Source organism: Perca fluviatilis, chromosome 8 (assembly GCF_010015445.1).
Source record: "Perca fluviatilis chromosome 8, GENO_Pfluv_1.0, whole genome shotgun sequence".
NCBI lineage: Eukaryota > Metazoa > Chordata > Actinopteri > Perciformes > Percidae > Perca > Perca fluviatilis.
Window position 1 is genome coordinate 11,082,329 of NC_053119.1, and position 18,182 is coordinate 11,100,510.

General features: G+C 41.7%; 1 protein-coding gene across 2 annotated transcripts; it reads left to right on the top strand.

Moving 5' to 3' along the window:
- The first annotated feature begins 983 nt into the window (after positions 1–983).
- On the top strand, positions 984–18,176 carry slc25a44a (solute carrier family 25 member 44a). 2 transcript variants are annotated; one of them, XM_039807898.1, is made up of 4 exons: positions 984–1,522; positions 13,102–13,809; positions 14,995–15,122; positions 16,337–18,176. In XM_039807898.1, exons 2-4 carry the CDS (start codon positions 13,176–13,178, stop codon positions 16,526–16,528), a joined length of 954 nt encoding a protein of 317 aa, XP_039663832.1. In that variant the 5' UTR covers positions 984–1,522; positions 13,102–13,175; the 3' UTR covers positions 16,529–18,176. The 2 variants fall into 2 exon arrangements, with proteins under 2 accessions (XP_039663832.1, XP_039663831.1); XM_039807897.1 differs by lacking the exon at positions 984–1,522 and adding an exon at positions 11,448–11,778.
- Positions 18,177–18,182: the final 6 nt, after the last annotated feature.

Sequence of the window (18,182 nt, forward strand, 5' to 3'; positions counted from 1 at the left end):
TTTTTTTTCTCCTTCATTTTTTTTTTTTTGTCATCATTTTATTTTTTTTCTCCGTCGCAAACTCGAGATCTCGAGTTTAGTGTTTGACACCAGTACATGTTTTTCTTTTCCTTCGTTTTTTTTTTTTCTCCCTCCGATTTGTTTTTTCCTCCATGTCACCTCCGGGGCTCCGTAAGTCATGGGCTCTGGGTAATTGTGATTTCCAAATTAGGCTATACAACTTAAACACACACATGTTCGAAAATGATAAATGAACAATAAATCATTACGTTTTAAGAAGTGACAAACCAAAGCAAGTTTATTCTGACCGAAAAAGTTAAGCGTTAGCTTGTTGCAGCTATGATGGTTTTCAGTCATTATTATTACAGTTCCCTTATAGATTACACACTGAGAATGAAAGAAGTAAACAAAGAAATAATAAAAAAAACCAACATGATTTCATAAGCTAAATACACCAAAAATCCCAAACAAAATTTCATATACAGCTATAAACAATACATTAATCTAGATATAAATGTGTCCCTAAACATAGTCAAGTGTATATATATGAAACTCTGACAGGAAGAGTTCTGGCAGACCCAAAGCCACAACAGAATCAGAAGACAAGTTTCTGAGAGTCAACAGCTTGCGTGATAGGCGGCTCACAGGACAACAGCTTCAAGCACAGCTTAAGTGGTCATAATAAGCAACTCTCAGTTTCAACTGTAAAGAGAAGACTTATATAAATAGGCTTGCCTGGGCCAAGAACATCGTCAGTGGACTACTGAAGACTGGAAGAAGGTGCTATAGGACTGATGAATCAAAATTTGAAATCTTCGGTTCATCACGCAGGATTTTTGTACGCCGTCGAGTAAGCGGATGTGTAGGAGCCAAATATGTTGTTTCAAGTGTTTAGATTTTGGGTGTTTTTTGTATGTACATTGGGTGGCGCTGTGGTATTACCTGGGGCAAAGGTTATAAAGGTGAGCTCCAAATTGTTGCCGGCAGGTGTTTGGCCCGGAAAGGGCAAATGGTTTTTGACCGCTAACGCTGTGACACCGAATGCTGTGATGCTGGAGTGCATTGGCGCGAAAGCCTTTGTTCTAAAGTTGTCTAACTGTTTATGGATTTATCGCTGAAAACGTGAAATAATGGACATTTCATGCTGCACGATTTACCAAATAAACATACTGTTACTCTGCAATGCAACATCGTCAGACGATTCTTGAACGCTACACAGCATGTTAACATCAGCGCGTCAGCCAGGTCACTCCGGGTTAAAACCACCTCAGTAGTTACGGTATCAGACCTTTACAATAGTCAAAAACCTCGCCATCGGAACATTGTTTGCATGTCACGGGACGTTTGGGACGGAACGATCGGCGTAAGAGGAAGAGAAGGTCTGCTTAGCTGTTTTGGATTCCTGATCTGGATTTCTACTACGCTGGAGGAGTTTGCCGTCAGCTGTTTAACAGAAGACGCACTGATGCCAGCCGGCCGTCGGAAATCGTACCACCGGATCATCGAACGGCGCCCTGCGGAGGTACGAGTAAGCTTCACTTGAATGGCCATGTAAATGTGTGCACACATAAAGCATAAACCCAATGCATTGGTCGCTAAAGAGCGCAGACAATAAGACTTTCCACTGACTGTTTGCTACTGCGAACCTTTGACTCACGTGACTTTAATCATGGATCATAATGCAGCGTCGGACATAACTACTGGTGTGCGTAAAAGTAAAGTTACCGCTGTTAAATCCAGTAGTGTGACTGGTGGGCATGAAGTACAAACTGAGAAACGGGTGGTTAACCCTTGTGTTGTTCTTCGGGTCCCAGTGACCCGAAGGACAACACAAGGGTTATGTACTTCCGTTTACTTTGTTGAGAATTGCTCTCTAAACAAGGGTTAATACAGCACCTTAGTTCTTGTTTGTACAGCATTTTGGTCAGCTTAAACTGTGTTTAAATGTGTTCTAGAAATAAACTTTACAAGAAACAGGTTTTAGATGTATTGTATTGCTGATACAAAACATGTGGATTGCAAGCAATGAAGGTCATGTAAATGTTTGTGTTGATATAAATCATAAGGACGGCATTTCACATGTTGGCAGCAAAGGCTCAAAAGGGAGTGTCAATAGTGGTAAATTAAGTACAACATCTGCAAGGATAAAGGCTGAGGCAAATAGAGCTGCATTGGTAGCTTGTGCTGCAGTGTTAAAGGAACAACATGCTTTGGAGGAGCAGGAGCAACATCTAAGGAGGAAAAGAGAGCAGCTTGGTTTGGAGGTGGAACTAGCTGCATCCAATGCTATGCTGGCAGTATTACAGGCCTCTGATGTAAAATGTTCTTCTCAAGCACCCTCAAATGGCATGAATTCATATCTGGAAAGAGAAATGAGGAAAATGGAAACTGTCAATGTATTAAACCCTATGGCAAGGGAGTACAAACCTGGTTCAAGGAAACCTAAACAGCAAAATGACTTGACAAGAGGATCATTGCCACCTGATAAGTATATATCTAGGGATATGCGACGGAAGGAAACTGAGCAATGGGTTAAATCTGCTTCTAAACATCAGTGCAGTATTGAACAGCAGCAGGAAAGCAATATGTTGGGAACATTGCATCATTCTCAATGCCAACCAACAACTGTGCAAATGAGGAAGGATGAAGGAACGCAATCCAAATATAGTCATCAAATCAGTCCAAATCCACCTGGAGACATACTTCCCATTATGCACAGGCAAAATGAAATATCAGCTGCTTTGGTGCAGCAGCAGCGTTCGTTGTCGCTGCCACCACGAGATATATCCATCTTTGAAGGGGACCCTCTCCAATACAGAGCATTTATCAAAGCTTTTGAGCACTGAGTGAAGGAAAAGGCAGGAAGGGCAGATTGTTTGTACTATTTGGAACAATTTACCAAAGGTCAGCCACAAGAGTTAGTGCGTAGTTGCCAACATATGGAGCCTGAGCGAGGCTATATAGTGGCAAAGGGTCTGTTACAGGAGCACTTTGGCAACCAGTACAAAATTGCAACTGCATATATGGAAAGGGCGTTGACCTGGCAAACAATAAAATCTGAGGATGTAAAAGCACTTCAAGCCTACTCATTATTCTTGCGTGGCTGTGGCAATATGATGGAGGAGCTCCAGTACATACAGGAATTGGACATGCCTGTTAACATGAGCCATCATTTCAAAGTTACCGTTCAAAATGAGGGAGCAATGGAGGACCATAGCTTATGGCATAATGCAAACCACTAACCAGAGAGCTCACTTCAATGATCTGGTCAGATTTATTGAGCGTCGTGTCAGCATTCTTTCTGACCCGCTGTTTGGTGACATACGGGATCCATCACCTGGCATTGCTAACATGACTACTCTCACCAGGTTTAGATCTCAGCCGAGGAACCAAGCATATGGAAATACTGTCGCCACCACAGTAACATCTATGGATTTGCCCGAGGAAGTTAACCCTTGTGTGGTCCTTCGGGTCCCAGTGACCCGAAGGACAACACAAGGATTATGTACTTCCCTTTACTTTGTTGAGAATTGCTCTCTAAACCCTGTTTCTTGTAAAGTAAGTAAGTAAAGTTTATTTCTAGAACACATTTAAACACAGTTTAAGCTGACCAAAATGCTGTACAAACAAGAACTAAGGTGCTGTATTAACCCTTGTTTAGAGAGCAATTCTCAACAAAATAAACGGAAGTACATAATCCTTGTGTTGTCCTTCGGGTCACTGGGACCCGAAGGACAACACAAGGGATTGTGACAGGCGCTTGACATGCAAGGTTTGTAGTTAAACTCATCCCACTGTGCTACACATCAAAAGGCAAAGTACCACTACGGAACTGTTAAAGGAACCAAGTAATAACCAACCAACTTCATACGAAACATGTGGACATACAGGGGCCGGTAAGGATCAGTGTGTTCTACCCATTTTCCCTGTACAGCTGAAGTCCACAAAGGGAAATCGCATTATTAAAACCTATGCTTTTTTGGATCCTGGAAGTTCAGCTACATTCTGCTCGGAACATCTAATGCAGAAGCTGAATATTACAGGCAGTAGAACCAACTTCCTGTTGTGCACAATGGGGCAAGAAAAGGTTGTTCCAGCCTATTCCTTGACTGGTTTGGAGGTATCTGGTCTGGATAGCAATGGCTTCTATAGGCTGCCGGAGGTTCTCATGCAAAGGAAAATGCCGGTTACAGCCGACAACCTGGGGACGCCTGAAGATCTGGCTAAATGGCCGTACTTGTCAAAAGTATACATCACAAGCCTAAAAACAAATGTCGACCTGTTAATCAGAACCAATGCTCCCAAGGTGTTGGAACCTTGGGAAGTCATCAACAGCTGCGGGAATGGGCCGTATGCTGTTAGAACTGTACTGGGATCGGTAGTTTGTGGTCCGATGGTTGGAAATGTTGGTGTTTTTAGAGGCGGAGCTTCCATCAGCTATGGTGAACAGGATATCTGTGTGTAAACTGGAAGGAAAAGGTGAAAAGAAGGAACGAGAGACCAACCTGTGGTTCAGCAAAGGCATCTTCTCTGAGATCGACCTGGAAGGAGACACAGAGAGTGAGCTCCGACAGACAGAGTGGCTTCAGAACAAAAAAATGGGCAAAAAGAGGAAAGTTGAAGGAGAAGAATGAGAAGAAGAAAAGGGGTGAGAAAAAAGCAGGCCACCTTTTCCTCTACTGAAAACCTGGACTCAGCCTCCAGCACCCCATACCCTAGTTCCCCAGCTCTCGGCTCTGCCAAGGTCAGTCTGAAAGGCCTGCAGGTCTATGATGAGTACAGTGTTTCTAAAGACCCTCTGCAGCTTCAGGGACAAGTCGGAGAGCTGAAGGTGCAGCTGGAAAACCAGACCAAATTCATCCTCCAAATGCAAAGTCTTCTGCGACCTGCAAGACTGGACTCCCTGCTGCAGTCGCAAGCCAGGGTACTGGCACAATTGAGGCAGCAGATTCACTCTGATCTGTACCACTCGGACTGCAACTTCTCCTCCTACCACAGCAGCCCAACCACACAAAGTGTTAATCAAGCCCACAGCCAGCACCAACCCTCTGATTGGACAGGAGTATCTGTCTTTCCTGTAAGAGGAGCTCAGGAAGATGGTGTGCCTGGTTACAGGGATTCTGCCAGCAGACTGTCGGGCCTGCAGAGGTAGAACTGGCGACTACAGGATCAGCTGAAGGGCAACGAAGATCTCAACGCCATCCTGCACAGTGAACTGGACCTTCATCGCTCAGTTATGGCCCAGACCAGCTCCGACCATCAGGAACGGGATCAAAGCCATGACCAGGATGGTTCAGAGCCTCAGACTCAGTCTCATAAACGAGACGGCTCACAAAAGAATGTTGTTGAACAGCCTCGCACAACGAATTCAGACTTTCTGGCAGAACATCTGCAGGAGATCTGCACTTTGCGACCGCGCCTGGAGGAGAGCATCCGCACCAATGACCATCTCAGGGACCAGCTGGAGAAGAGACTAGTGGAGGTGGAGAAAGATCCAGCCACCAACATCTTCATCCATGGCAACGAGGAGCAGGTTCAGCTGGCTAATGAGGTGCGATTCCTCTGGGGACAAAATCAAGTCCTGAAGGAACAGCTCAGCCGGGGGTCTAGAGACAAGCAGAAGGAGAACGAGAAGCTACGGGAGACTCTGGCCAGGCGGACGGCCAAACTGGAGCAGAGCAGGAAGGAGTGTGAAGCTCTGAGGCAAGGAAACCCAAATTTACAACATTTTGACTCTTGACTTGTTTGAATTGTCATGTCCGCTGGCCATTGCCAATTAGGGGCCGGTGTGTAGGAGCCAAATATGTTGTTTCAAGTGTTTAGATTTTGGGTGTTTTTTGTATGTACATTGGGTGGCGCTGTGGTATTACCTGGGGCAAGGTTATAAAGGTGAGCTCCAAATTGTTGCCGGCAGGTGTTTGGCCCGGAAAGGGCAAATGGTTTTTGACCGCTAACGCTGTGACACTGAATGCTGTGATGCTGGAGTGCATTGGCGCGAAAGCCTTTGTTCTAAAGTTGTCTAACTGTTTATGGATTTATCGCTGAAAACATGAAATAATGGACATTTCATGCTGCACGATTTACCAAATAAACATACTGTTACTCTGCAATGCAACATCGTCAGACGATTCTTGAACGCTACACAGCATGTTAACATCAGTGCGTCAGCCAGGTCACTCCGGGTTAAAACCACCTCAGTAGTTACGGTATCAGACCGAACAACTTTACAGGATGGTTCCTCAGTGTGTGACGTCAACCGTCAAACATGGAGGAGGAAGCGTGATGGTCTGGGGCTGTTTTACTGGATCCAGTGTCTGTGATTTGTACAGAGTGAAAGGCACCCTGAACCAAAACGGCTACCACAGCATTTTGCAGCGCCATGCAGCACTCTCTGGTATGCGCCTAGTTGGTCAGGGGTTCATCCTACAGCAAGATAATGACCCAAAACACAAGTCCAAGCTATGCCAGAACTACCTTAGCAAAAAAGAACAAGATGGTAAGCTTAAAATCATGGAGTGGCCAGAACAGGCTCCAGACTTAAACCCCAAGGAGCTGGTTTGGGATGAACTGGACAGAAAAGTGAAAGCAAAGCAACCTACAAGTGCCACACATTTACGGGAACTTTGCAACAGAGTTGAGAAGAACTTTCTGAAGAATATTTGATTTCCATTGTAGAAAGAATGCCACGAGTGTGTTCAGCTGTTATATCTGCCAAAGGGAGCTACTTTGATGAGTTAAACATTTAGAATACATTTTGGTTCATAAATTGATTCCATGATTTCTTTTTTAACTTCAATTATTTGTTCTATTCTTTCATTTCAGAGTACAATAAGACATTGAACTGCATGAATTTCAATAAAAACCTGGAAAAATTGGGGTGTTCTAAAACTTTTGACCAGTAGGCCGTGTGTGTGTGTGTGTGTGTGTGTGTGTGTATTTGTCCGGATGTGCCTGCTTGCAGCAATATGTCCATACCTCCGGACCCCCCTAGGGAGAGCCCCCCCCACATAACAAATACAAATTTAACCCCTGCCTGTAATGAAGGTCCTCTTCATCACTAATATTTTGCAGCATTAGTAGCCTACATTGTAGCTCATTATGTTACGGGTAAATAAAATGAGGCACAAGAGTTTGGAATGTTTATTGGAAAATATTAACAATCCGTTTTGTGAAGGTTGCAGCTGGTGTTGATTGGAGGCCAGCCCTGTCAAGAGAAACACATGTACTCAGTTTGCTAGTTTGGTTACCTACACATGTGCAGTATGGTATAGTCTTTGCCTGATTAATTGAATGCAGGTTAACAGTTGCTGTTTGTACAGTAGTAAAGTTTGTGTTCAAGTTACTCACCTCTGTTGTGTCCAAGGGGGTAAGCTTCGCTTCAGAACTCGAACCTCATATGGCTCCATTTTGATGCTACAAAGCGATCACCTGCCGTTAGCATCCCATTGACTGCCATTCATTTTGATGTCACTTTGACAGCGAATAACTTTACATCTGAAGCTTTTAAAGACTCTATTTGTCCATTGTTTATTTCTAAAGAAATGACAATGTATAAAAGGCTCCATTACCTTGTACGTCACATTATGGCTCCGTAGCAGACGTTTTTGTAAAAATAGGCTAACGATTGTGTCATTACCGAGCGACTTACTGTCGCATAGTAGAGGAATTACCGTATAGTACAGGAGAATCTTGCAGGCAGTTTTGACTTACATGAGCTGTTTAGGTTTAATTACTAATGTTAACTAGCATTTTAGTTAGCAATAATTAGCATGTGCCTATATCTCCTTACATATACCTACACGCTCCGTCTCTGTAAGATTGGGAATGATTGAGATTTCTCTTGGCACAGCTACCAGAAGACTTACAACTTTCAGACACGTTGCTCACGTCACATTTACCTTGTCTCTCTCAGTTGGAGGCTGCGCAGTAACGCTCAGCGCTCACCGGAAAAGTGCTTCTAATATCCTTCACTGGTCTCCGTCCAGAGCAACGGGCTCTGTTGGTCCATTTTATATATGTCAATGGTTGTGTCTCCTCTCCAGAGTGTTCAGGCTAAAAGAGTACCCAGCGTATCGAGCCCCATTTTAAAGGTTCCATGAGATACCATGTTTCATGTAGCGAAGCGGTGTTCGAGTACTTTAATTGACTGTACTTGCTAAACTATGTTTGATTGTATTAGGTAACCTAATGCAAGTAAATTGAGATAACAGCAGAGAAGTACAAATGTATTTGATGTGGTGGTTGTATTTTGTATAATTGTTCAAATTAAGTACATTTCAGACTTAACTTGTACTATGGTAGGGTCGAAATAAGGTCAGTGGTAGCCTATAAAAGGCTGCCAGTTTCCATCTGCTGCTGTCTGGACCACATGCTGCCTGTGGTGTTCAGTTTGCTGGTTGCGATCATTGCGTCCATGTTTGTGTTAATTGTTGGTGAAATAAACACCTGTTTATCTGCACCGTACCTCTGCCTCAAGCCTCCTGCTGTAATTATCCAACCACTATGCGGCCATTCTAACAATGCCAATGTATAGGTTTACTGTCGTGCAAAAACTATTGCCCTTGTTTTGGAACATCTGCGGTGTTGCATTTGACGCTATACAGTCACACCTGTTCCATCTCAAACTGGTTTTTAAATGCTGACAAAACAAAGGGTATGCTGTTTTCAAACAAAAAGAAGGTGCCAGCAGTTTGACCTTCTATTACATCCACACAAGGCACCCATATCCAGTTTGTAGCCTCTTATAAATACCTAGGCACTTTAATTGATGAAAATCTTTTCACCTTTTAAAGAAATTGAAATTAAAAGTAGTTTTTTTTTCCCGTAACAAATCATGTTTTTTGTTTAATGCCACAAAACTGCTTGTTGCTGCCACATTCTTACCTCTCCTGGATCATGGCGACATATATGAATGCGCCTACCAGCTCTCTGCAGATGTTGGACGCTGTCTATCACGGAGCACTGAGATTTATTACTGGTTGTAAACCCCTCACCCATCATTGCACTCTGTATTCTCTGCTCAATTAGCCATTATTATCCATTCAGAGACTTCTGCACCGGTATAACTTCATTTACAAATCCATCCTTGGATTGCTGCCAACATATTCATCCATTTACATGATACGCAAGCATTGCAGACAAAGCCTGCGCTCCCAGGTCTTCATCACCTTCAACGTCCCATCAGTTCGTACAGAGCTGCCCCCTCAACCTGGAATACACCGCAGCAGGATCTAAAACTGCCCAACTGGATCCCACTAGGGGAATTTAAACAAATGTTAAGGGTACTGGAAAAAACATCTTCGGAATCATGTTCTTGTTTTTAGTACTTTAGTGTTTTTCACTCTACTTGGCACTTTTGTTAAATATTGTATATAGTACATATTGTGTATACTATTGTAATCTGTTTGTCTGTAACTGATGTTGTGTATTGTCCTTAACAGGTCTCTCTTGAGAATGAGACCGTGTCTCAGTGAGATTACCTCTATAAATAAAGGTTAAATAAAACACTTAAGTTCATTTGAGATAGCCCTTGTTATTTCTTTTTTTTCTTTAATTATTATTATTTATTAATGAATTATGAAATATTGTACTTTTTACTCCACTACATTTATTTCACTGCTGGGGTTACTAGAACTGTGCTTTGCAGATTACTGATGCTTTTAAAAAGCAGCTGAAGACACACTTGTTTAAAGGGATACAGTTTGTTGAAATAGGGCTTATCACGGTCTCCCCTAGCTGTAGATAGGTGGGACAACGCATTTTTTGTGCATGCATTGTTTTAGTCCGGTGCAACACCGGCAGCTCCGCCGCTAGTTAGCTTAGCGTAGTGAATGGAATCCTATGTTGCCGGTTAGCATGTTGTGAGTAAAAGTGAGCCAACAAAAGACAAAAAAACAACCTAATTACTTGCACTGAGACAAAAAATGCGTTGGCCCACCTATCTACAGCCAGGGGAGACCGTGATAAGCCCTATTTCAACAAACGGTGGCGTATTCCTTTAAACTCTCTTTTGTCTCATGTTTATAACTTTGGGTTTTTAGTCTTTTTCTTTCATTGGTATTTTATTTATTTTTGCTTGCTTATTTTCTGTTTGGATCCTACTTATTTTAACAATTTTTATCATGTGAAGCACTGTGTGACTTTGTCTGTAAAAGGTGCTATATTAAATACACTAATTATTAAGATAACTAACATACAAAACCTATGATCAGTTTATAAAATATGATGCATAGAATAAACTATCTGTTATGAAACAATCTGATCATGAATGTTGGTTTATATCCTATCATCTACTGGCTGACCTTTTGTGAGTTGATTCAATAAGCAGTTATCAGAGCTCAGAGAACAAAGTGACACAGGGTCAGTTCAACAATCTTCTAAAGGTTTAATGAGTTAAATGTGTGTATGCACCAACCACCATGGCAAATTCCATGTAAGTATTTACTTGATAAACCTAATTCTGATGAGACACACGATAATGTATACATTTTGTAACAACTGCTCCAGTCATTTCGATGACGTGAGAGTAGATAGATAAGAAAGGGGCATGCTTTTGCATGACTCTTTGCGGAGAAACTCAGATTTACAGATCTGTCGATTAAATCAACTAATCGATTAGTCGATACAATTGAATGAGTGTTAGTCGACTAAGAATTTCTTCAATCGAGCACAGCCCTAATTTACACTATCCAACAGTATATTAATTAGTTAACCAAAAATCAGCTTAGTCATTAAAATACTTCCTAGATATCAATACCACAGCAATAATAACAAAATAATATTATGATAATGAGACTGACAGGGACCATTCTGCTGCATAATGAGTAACATTTTTAATATTTTATTTAGCTGATAGTACTTCATATTATTCTTTATGCATGCCTGTTACTTGTATTAGAGTATTGTTATATTGTGGTATTCATACTTTTACTGAAGTAAATAATCTGAGGCTCAGACTCTGAGCACTTCTTTCACCACTACATGTAAATCCTTCTCACCTTTTTCACCCTTGACATGTTTTCATGCCTGATGTTAAAATTCTAGAAGAATTGATTTGATATTTATCAGTTAATTACTGCCATTCAAAATGTGTTTTCCTTTATCTTTACAAATGTATCTTTTTAGTAGAATAAAGTATGTTGGTGAATGTTTTGCACTGTAGTTAATTTATGACATATTTCTATTCAAACCATTTGTCAGGTTTACGATATGTGTCCCCCCCGATGTTAAACTCATTCCTACGCCCCTGATCTGAGCACTTCTTTCACCACTAGGCCTACATGTAAAGCTATGTAGGCCTACGTTTTGTTTGTTCGTTGATTGTTTGCAATTCCTACGTTTGCATCTGGCCCTGAATGCATCATCATCGTCAAATTAAACAAACCGCTAGCTAACTTCTAAACATAAACCGTTACAGGGGTCGCCCATGGATGTATAATAAGAACGGGGTCAGATGGCAGAGAAAGCTGTTTACAGATCACTTGTTTAACGGAGGAAAAGCTTGTTATGTCGAACTGGCGATTGACATTTCCGACTGGGATATTGGAAATTCCGACTTCCCAGTTCAACTGGAACGCACCATAACAATACGCTGACGTAAAACCACAACCCACCATGACCTTTCACCTTTGGCTATGTTGGTTCGCAGCAGTATGGACGGAAGACGGGGCCCACTTTGTAGCAGAGCAGGCCGCAAGAGTTTAACAACAAAGCAGCTCAGTTTCGTAACAGTTACTGTGGAGGCGGAAGGTGAACTCGAGTTACATGACTCTCTAACAGGTTTGTTTACTTTGAATATCTGGCCTATTTCTTACACAGCTAACGTTATCATAAGTATTACTTTTGTTCAGCGTGGGTATACTGCGTGACATTGCACGTGTTTCCTCTTTTCTTCACCAAACGCTGCAAAAGACAACAATAAAAATGGCTGACATTCACATGTTCGTGTTACGAAACTGTGCCTGCTTACAGATGTGAAGTTAAAGATGTAGCTAGATACGGATACCATTAGTGTTTTTATCTTGCTGTCGATCACTCTGGGCCTCGCTGCACAGAAGTTGAACATTTAATTAGCAAGCTTGTCTATGCACTCAAACTTACCCTCTTTGTCCTATTTTTTTTCTTTTTTATAGCATGAAATTAACGTTATAAGTAGATGCATTATGTAGTATAGCATGCTAGTTCCGTGTTAATACAGGCCCGGACAAAAAGCTCCGCATTCTGTGGATGTCTGGTACGATTCGCTGATAATCAGACTGTATAAAAGCTGATAACACCATTCATGTATATCAGATTATGACTTGTACATTTTTAAATGTTGTTACAATAGCTGTGCCTAAACGTCTGTTTATGCAATGATTTTATGCACTGAAAATTCAGACAATTCCACATTGGTGTGCTCCGGTATCCTCGTTTTTAACACCCTATTTATAAATTAGTTACAATGAGTCTCCTTGGGGCGCCTAGGTAGCTCACCTTGTGGAGCAGGCGCCCATATATAGAGGTTACTCCCTTACGCAGCGTCCGCGGGTTTGACTCAGCCCTGCGGCCCTTTGCTGCATGTCATAACCCCCTTCTCTCCCCTTTCTTCTCTAAACCAGCTTATTCATTAAAATACTTCTTACATATCAATGCATCAGCAATAATAACACTATTATGATAATGAGACTGTCAGGGATCATTCTGCTGCAAAACCAAAACACAACAAGGACATACTGTTTTGCAAATCCGCCTGCTCAGTTCAGGAATGCAAAGAGAGAGAAATGACCCTGGTTATTGTGAAGATTCACAAAATGTAAGATTAAAGAGACAGTCAAATCAAAAATACATACTTCTCTATGTTTAGTGCTATATTTATCAATCAAGATGGTTTTGGTGTGAGTTGCTAATCGCCCATGAGATGTTTGCCTTCTCTCAAATATAATGGAACTAGATGGCACTCTGCTTGTGGAGCTTAAAGCGCCAAAAACATGCATTTGAAAAACTCAACAGAAATGTCTCTTTCTAGAAATCATGACAGAATGAATAAATAGTTGAGTGAACCCAGCAGGTGCCTACATCTGACCACAGTGCTTTACTAATGCTGAATGTTCTTGTTAACAGTTGTGATGGCAGTTGGAGGGCTGATGACTGCAGATATGTGGCTTTAGGGGCTCAGCGCTGCCCTAGCCGGCACCATGCATCAGAAAGGTGCAATCCAAATTATCGAATGGGAGGACCTGGACAAGAGGAAGTTCTACTCCCTGGGCGTGTTCATGACTTTGACCACCAGGGCCACCGTCTACCCGGCCAGCCTCATCCGCACTCTGCTCCAGGTGCAGAAGGGGAAGGCCCTCTACTCCGGCACATTTGATGCTTTCTGTAAGATCCTGCGAGCGGAGGGTGTGCGAGGCCTCTACCGTGGCTTTATGGTCAATACGTTCACCCTGATCTCAGGACAGGCTTATATCACCACCTATGAACTGGTGCGCGAGTATGTGTCCCATTACTCGCCCAGTAACACGGTAAAGTCAGTGGTGGCTGGAGGCGCAGCTTCCCTGGTGGCCCAGACCATCACTGTGCCCATAGATGTGGTGTCCCAGCAGCTGATGATGCAAGGACAGGGGGAACACTTGACTCGTTTCAAGGCCAAACCGAAAAGGATGCTCGCAACAACTAAGCGCAGACTGACGTTCGGGCAAAGCCGTGACATTACGGTGCAGATATTCGCAGCCGATGGTTTCAGGGGATTTTACAGGGGCTACGTGGCATCCCTACTCACGTACATCCCAAACAGTGCACTCTGGTGGCCTTTTTATCATTTTTATGCAGGTAAGTCAACACCGTGTTAATTGTAGGGCTTGGTACTGTTAGAATATATTTGTGTAAGCTAACAGGATTGTAGAGTTCATGATTTTGACTTTGTTGTCTCGTTTCCCTGGGTTTTGAGAGGCCATCTGGTTCTACAGTGATTTGACATTACAAAAGTAGGGTTAGATAATGCCTGAAATGAAAAGGTCTTCTCTGATAAAGGGGGGAACAGGCAACAAGGTCAGTGTTTTGTAAGCGCGTGATATGTGACACAAAGTATAGTGGAATGACCCGATTCTTGGAGAACTCCGTAAGTTTGAAAAAACACAGAGGTTCAAATTTAACAATAGCAGCTTGTCTTTATGAGCTGAGAATGAGAAGTCGAGGTCATTCGTTTATACAATGTGTTACATATCGTTAGACGGATGAAGCAGAGAGAGGCAATAAAAAGTAAAGGTTCTGGGTTAGCCGGCATCAGATGCTGGGGGAATCTGTGTCTGCTAGGTTTTAGCGATAGGCTGTTTTGTCTTAAAGTAATCTGATCCGTATGCATACGCTTTTGTATTTTGCAATATCATTCACTAAAGTTTGTTATTAACGTTAACTGGACGAATCTTGAGTCTTAATTTGAATCCTGAGTCTTTTCCTCTGATCTACCAGTAAACGAACACTCTTCAGTGACAATAGAATTGGAGTCAGATTAAGTCTGTCCTTTTTAGGGCCAGACCGGTCATCGGTCACATTTTAGAATAAAATCTTACAGTACCGAATTCAATACTTTTTAGGCATGGAAAATGCCTCATCATTCAATATCCAATTTCAATAGCTAATATGGGTAGGCTTCTACCAAGATGTAATAATGTTTGTGATTGGCTGTCTAACGTTACACGTCGTAGAGACGCGCTTGTAAAACTCTACATTACACAGACGGGGTTCACGTAGTAGGAGCTAAACATTTTTTTAAAAAGATTTGTGCCGTAATGTTGCAATTTCTTTTTGTTTTGATAAAATTGGTATTGAAAAAAGTATAATTTAGGAACCGGTATCAAATTGACAGTATTGGTATTAAATATATTTTTTAACGATACCCAGCCCTAGTCAGTTGTGGTTCATAGTAGCTGTTCTTAGCTGCGCCTGCATGTGAGGGGTGACTGACAACACAAATATATTGGCCTTACGCTGTTTTTATATCTGTTGCGTTTCCAGAGCAGCTGTCCTTGTTGGCACCAAGTGAGTGCCCCCATCTGATTCTGCAGGCTTTGGCAGGACCAATGGCAGCAGCAACCGCCTCCACCATCACCAACCCCATGGATGTCGTTCGAGCCAGAGTACAGGTAAACCCTGAAGGACACCGTTGTGCACCACATACAAGCTGACATTTAATTTGTATTTGCATTTAAGGTACTGAGATTGGAGAGTGTAATCAGGGTTTCATGAGGCAAACACCAATATTTGAAATAAAGTAGCCAGTTAATATTTACATTTACTTACCAAAAAAAAAAAGAAGACTTTGACATTTGGAGCTCCATGGGGCAGGGTCTCTTCAGTGGTGGTGTAACTCTGGGATACAAGGCAACTTAATTAGTTATTCTGCTGTGATCAGATCAAGTCTATCATAAAATATCTATTTACCATATCTGCATTGGACAACATGACTTGACCCTTACCCAGAAAGTAATTAAAAAGGCCAATATTGACCCACTTTATTGGTCTAATTCACAAGTGATGACTGAGCAAGTGGGAATTTGAATTAATATAGCATGATGTCATTGTTAACAGTGATAAAACCGGCAAATATGTGTTTAAAGCATCTGTGGGTTAAAGTAGCAGTCTCTTACCTCTTTTACCTCTCTTACCTTAGGGCTGCATGGCCTAGCCAAACAAAATGATCTTACTTTTGTTTTTAAGTAGGCTAAAGACAATATAAGACTCGCACATCAAGGTTTGCGATGAAGAGATGAGAAGGAGTTAACACAAGTTTGTCTTAATCCAGGGTTAGCATTTACACTCGGCTCTACAATGATGTGTAAGCCAACAATGGGTTGATTTTGTCCATAAATCTACAAAACTGTTAAACTTTCTGTGGTATTTTGGTATTGAATTGGCGCCACAGAATCAGGCCCTCAGTGCAGTGATCTGACCACAGACTACAGCTGGAGTCAGCTCTTTTTCTCTGCTGCTACACGTCCTCTTGTTCATAACGTTACTCAATAGTTTTCTCAACTTGCTCTTGAGTGTTTTATTACTATTAGTTTCTCTTTCTCGTGTAACATCACTTCATTTCATTCAGTGCTTAATACATTCAGAAAAGACAACATAGCTAAACTTTGCTTAAGCCCTGAAGACAAACTATGCACCATAAAATTAGTTGACTAAACAATCTTACCATAAGGTCAATTTAATGGCTGTTCTGGAGCTTGCGATCGTATCCCATAATCTCTTAAGTAAAATAAAATTTTTTGTTTTTGGTGAGATTTTGTTTTCAAAGTCTCAAATCCAGATGTATTTGCAAATAACAGATGATTTACCACTGTCGTGTCTGTTAAAGGTGGAGGGCCGATCGTCTGTTGTCGAGACGTTCAAGCAGCTGCTGGCAGAGGAGGGGGTCTGGGGGATGACCAAGGGCTTGTCGGCCCGCATCATTTCCTCCACACACACGTCGGTGCTCATCGTGGTCGGATACGAGACTCTGAAGAGACTAAGCCTGCGAGCTGAGCTCGTAGAGTCCAGACACTGGTGATAGGACAATGGGAACCAGGACAGCCTCGTACCAGAAATCACGGGCAGTAACTTATCACACACGAAATAATGACCCTGATCTGTGTCCAGTCTCGGGGGTAGCTGCTTATGTTTAGCTGCTTTCCACATGCCTTTTTTAGATCGGTGTTTCAATGCAAGTACGATGCAGCAGAGTGCTTGTGGTGTTGTCTCACTTGGGAGTTAGTAGTTATCACCTTGCTTTTTGTCGGTTTTCTCAGACCCATTTCTACTGGCCTTTTTTCTGCTAAACTTTTTTTTTTTTTTTTGCCAAAATGTTCCATCTAAAAACATGAAAAATCTTAAAAATTGACTGAGGACTGAGGAAAGTTGCTTTTTAAAAGAACAGTAGATATCCCAAGTCTCTTTGAGTAATGCCTCCTGAAAAATATTTGAATAATAAGGAAAAACTGTAGCAGTGTATTTTTTATGCCTGGTTATAGAGCGGCTCTGCAGTAAATCAGTGTGTATTTTAAAAGTTTTGTTTTTAATGTGTCACAATCTGGAGACATAGATGCCTTCTTTGGCCTTCATGTCGGTTTGCATTCCAGTGAAGAGAACATTTTGTGCGGAGGTGTGAAACATCTGGCAAGAATCTCAATTTGGTTTAGGCTAAATGAAGAGAAAATATGATTTTATTTAATGATAGCAATGCTGTTGTTTCACAGATGAAACCTGTACATCTTTAAAGTGTAAAAATTAAGCTAGACTTCCAAAAGAATATTTAAAAAAATATCTCAAGAGGTCTTTGTGAAACCAGGCTCAAGTTTCTAAAGCCTTTCTGGAATGTATGTAGCTGTGTCACGTGATTTATTTTCCAGCAGTCTGTAAAGTCAGTGGTGGGTATAATAATGAATTCTACTTATAAAGAAGTTGATCAGACAGGTGTTTGTGCTTCTTTTCGTTCCGGTCTGTAAATAAACTGTACAGAACAAAGTGGAGCTTGACAGAAAAGATGAGAAAACAGGTGTGAAGTCAACTTTACCACACCGAAGAGGTGGGAATTTTCTGCAATTAATACTGTACATTTTACGGTTCAGATGATTGGGGATCAAATCTGCAATCATTTAGTTACAGTGCAGAAACCAGTGGGCCATGCTGACACACAGGGAGAGTAAAGGCAGCAGCATCACACTAGCAGACAACTAAACTCCAAAGTTGCCTTCAAAATTCAAGAAATTACTATTACTGCCAGAGAACACATCTCAGTGAGGTTTGACATGCAAACCGGGCATAGCAAGACCCGTTTCTAAAGGGATGCAATTAATTTCTGCAAAGCAAATTTAATGTCCCTTTGCCTGTATGAAGGAAGTTATTGACATGTATTTACCAACTACCTGCTGTGTGTAATAGTTGTTAAAAGTACAGTTTGATGTGTTTTTTTTTTTTTGGGGGGGGGGGCATTTCTGCCTTTATTGGACAGGAAAGCAGAGAGATATGAAAGGGGAAAGACCTGCAGGAAAACCAGCACAAGTCGGATTTGAGCCCTGGACTTTCTGCATCGGGAAATAAACCTCTGCATATGTCCTTCCTGCTATACCAACTTAGCTAACCGGCCGGTTTGATGCGTTTTAAACTTGGACAACTTGTGGACCTTTCATGAAAGTAATAAAAGATTCTGAATCACTGTAGCGGTT

Coding starts and splice junctions, on each gene's coding strand:
- slc25a44a (XM_039807898.1), top strand. CDS start 13,176: ATGCATCAGAAAGGTGCAATCCAAATTATCGAATGGGAGGACCTGGAC. Junction 13,810..14,994: donor TTTTTATCATTTTTATGCAG/GTAAGTCAACAC, acceptor TTGCGTTTCCAG/AGCAGCTGTCCTTGTTGGCA. Junction 15,123..16,336: donor TCGTTCGAGCCAGAGTACAG/GTAAACCCTGAA, acceptor TGTCTGTTAAAG/GTGGAGGGCCGATCGTCTGT.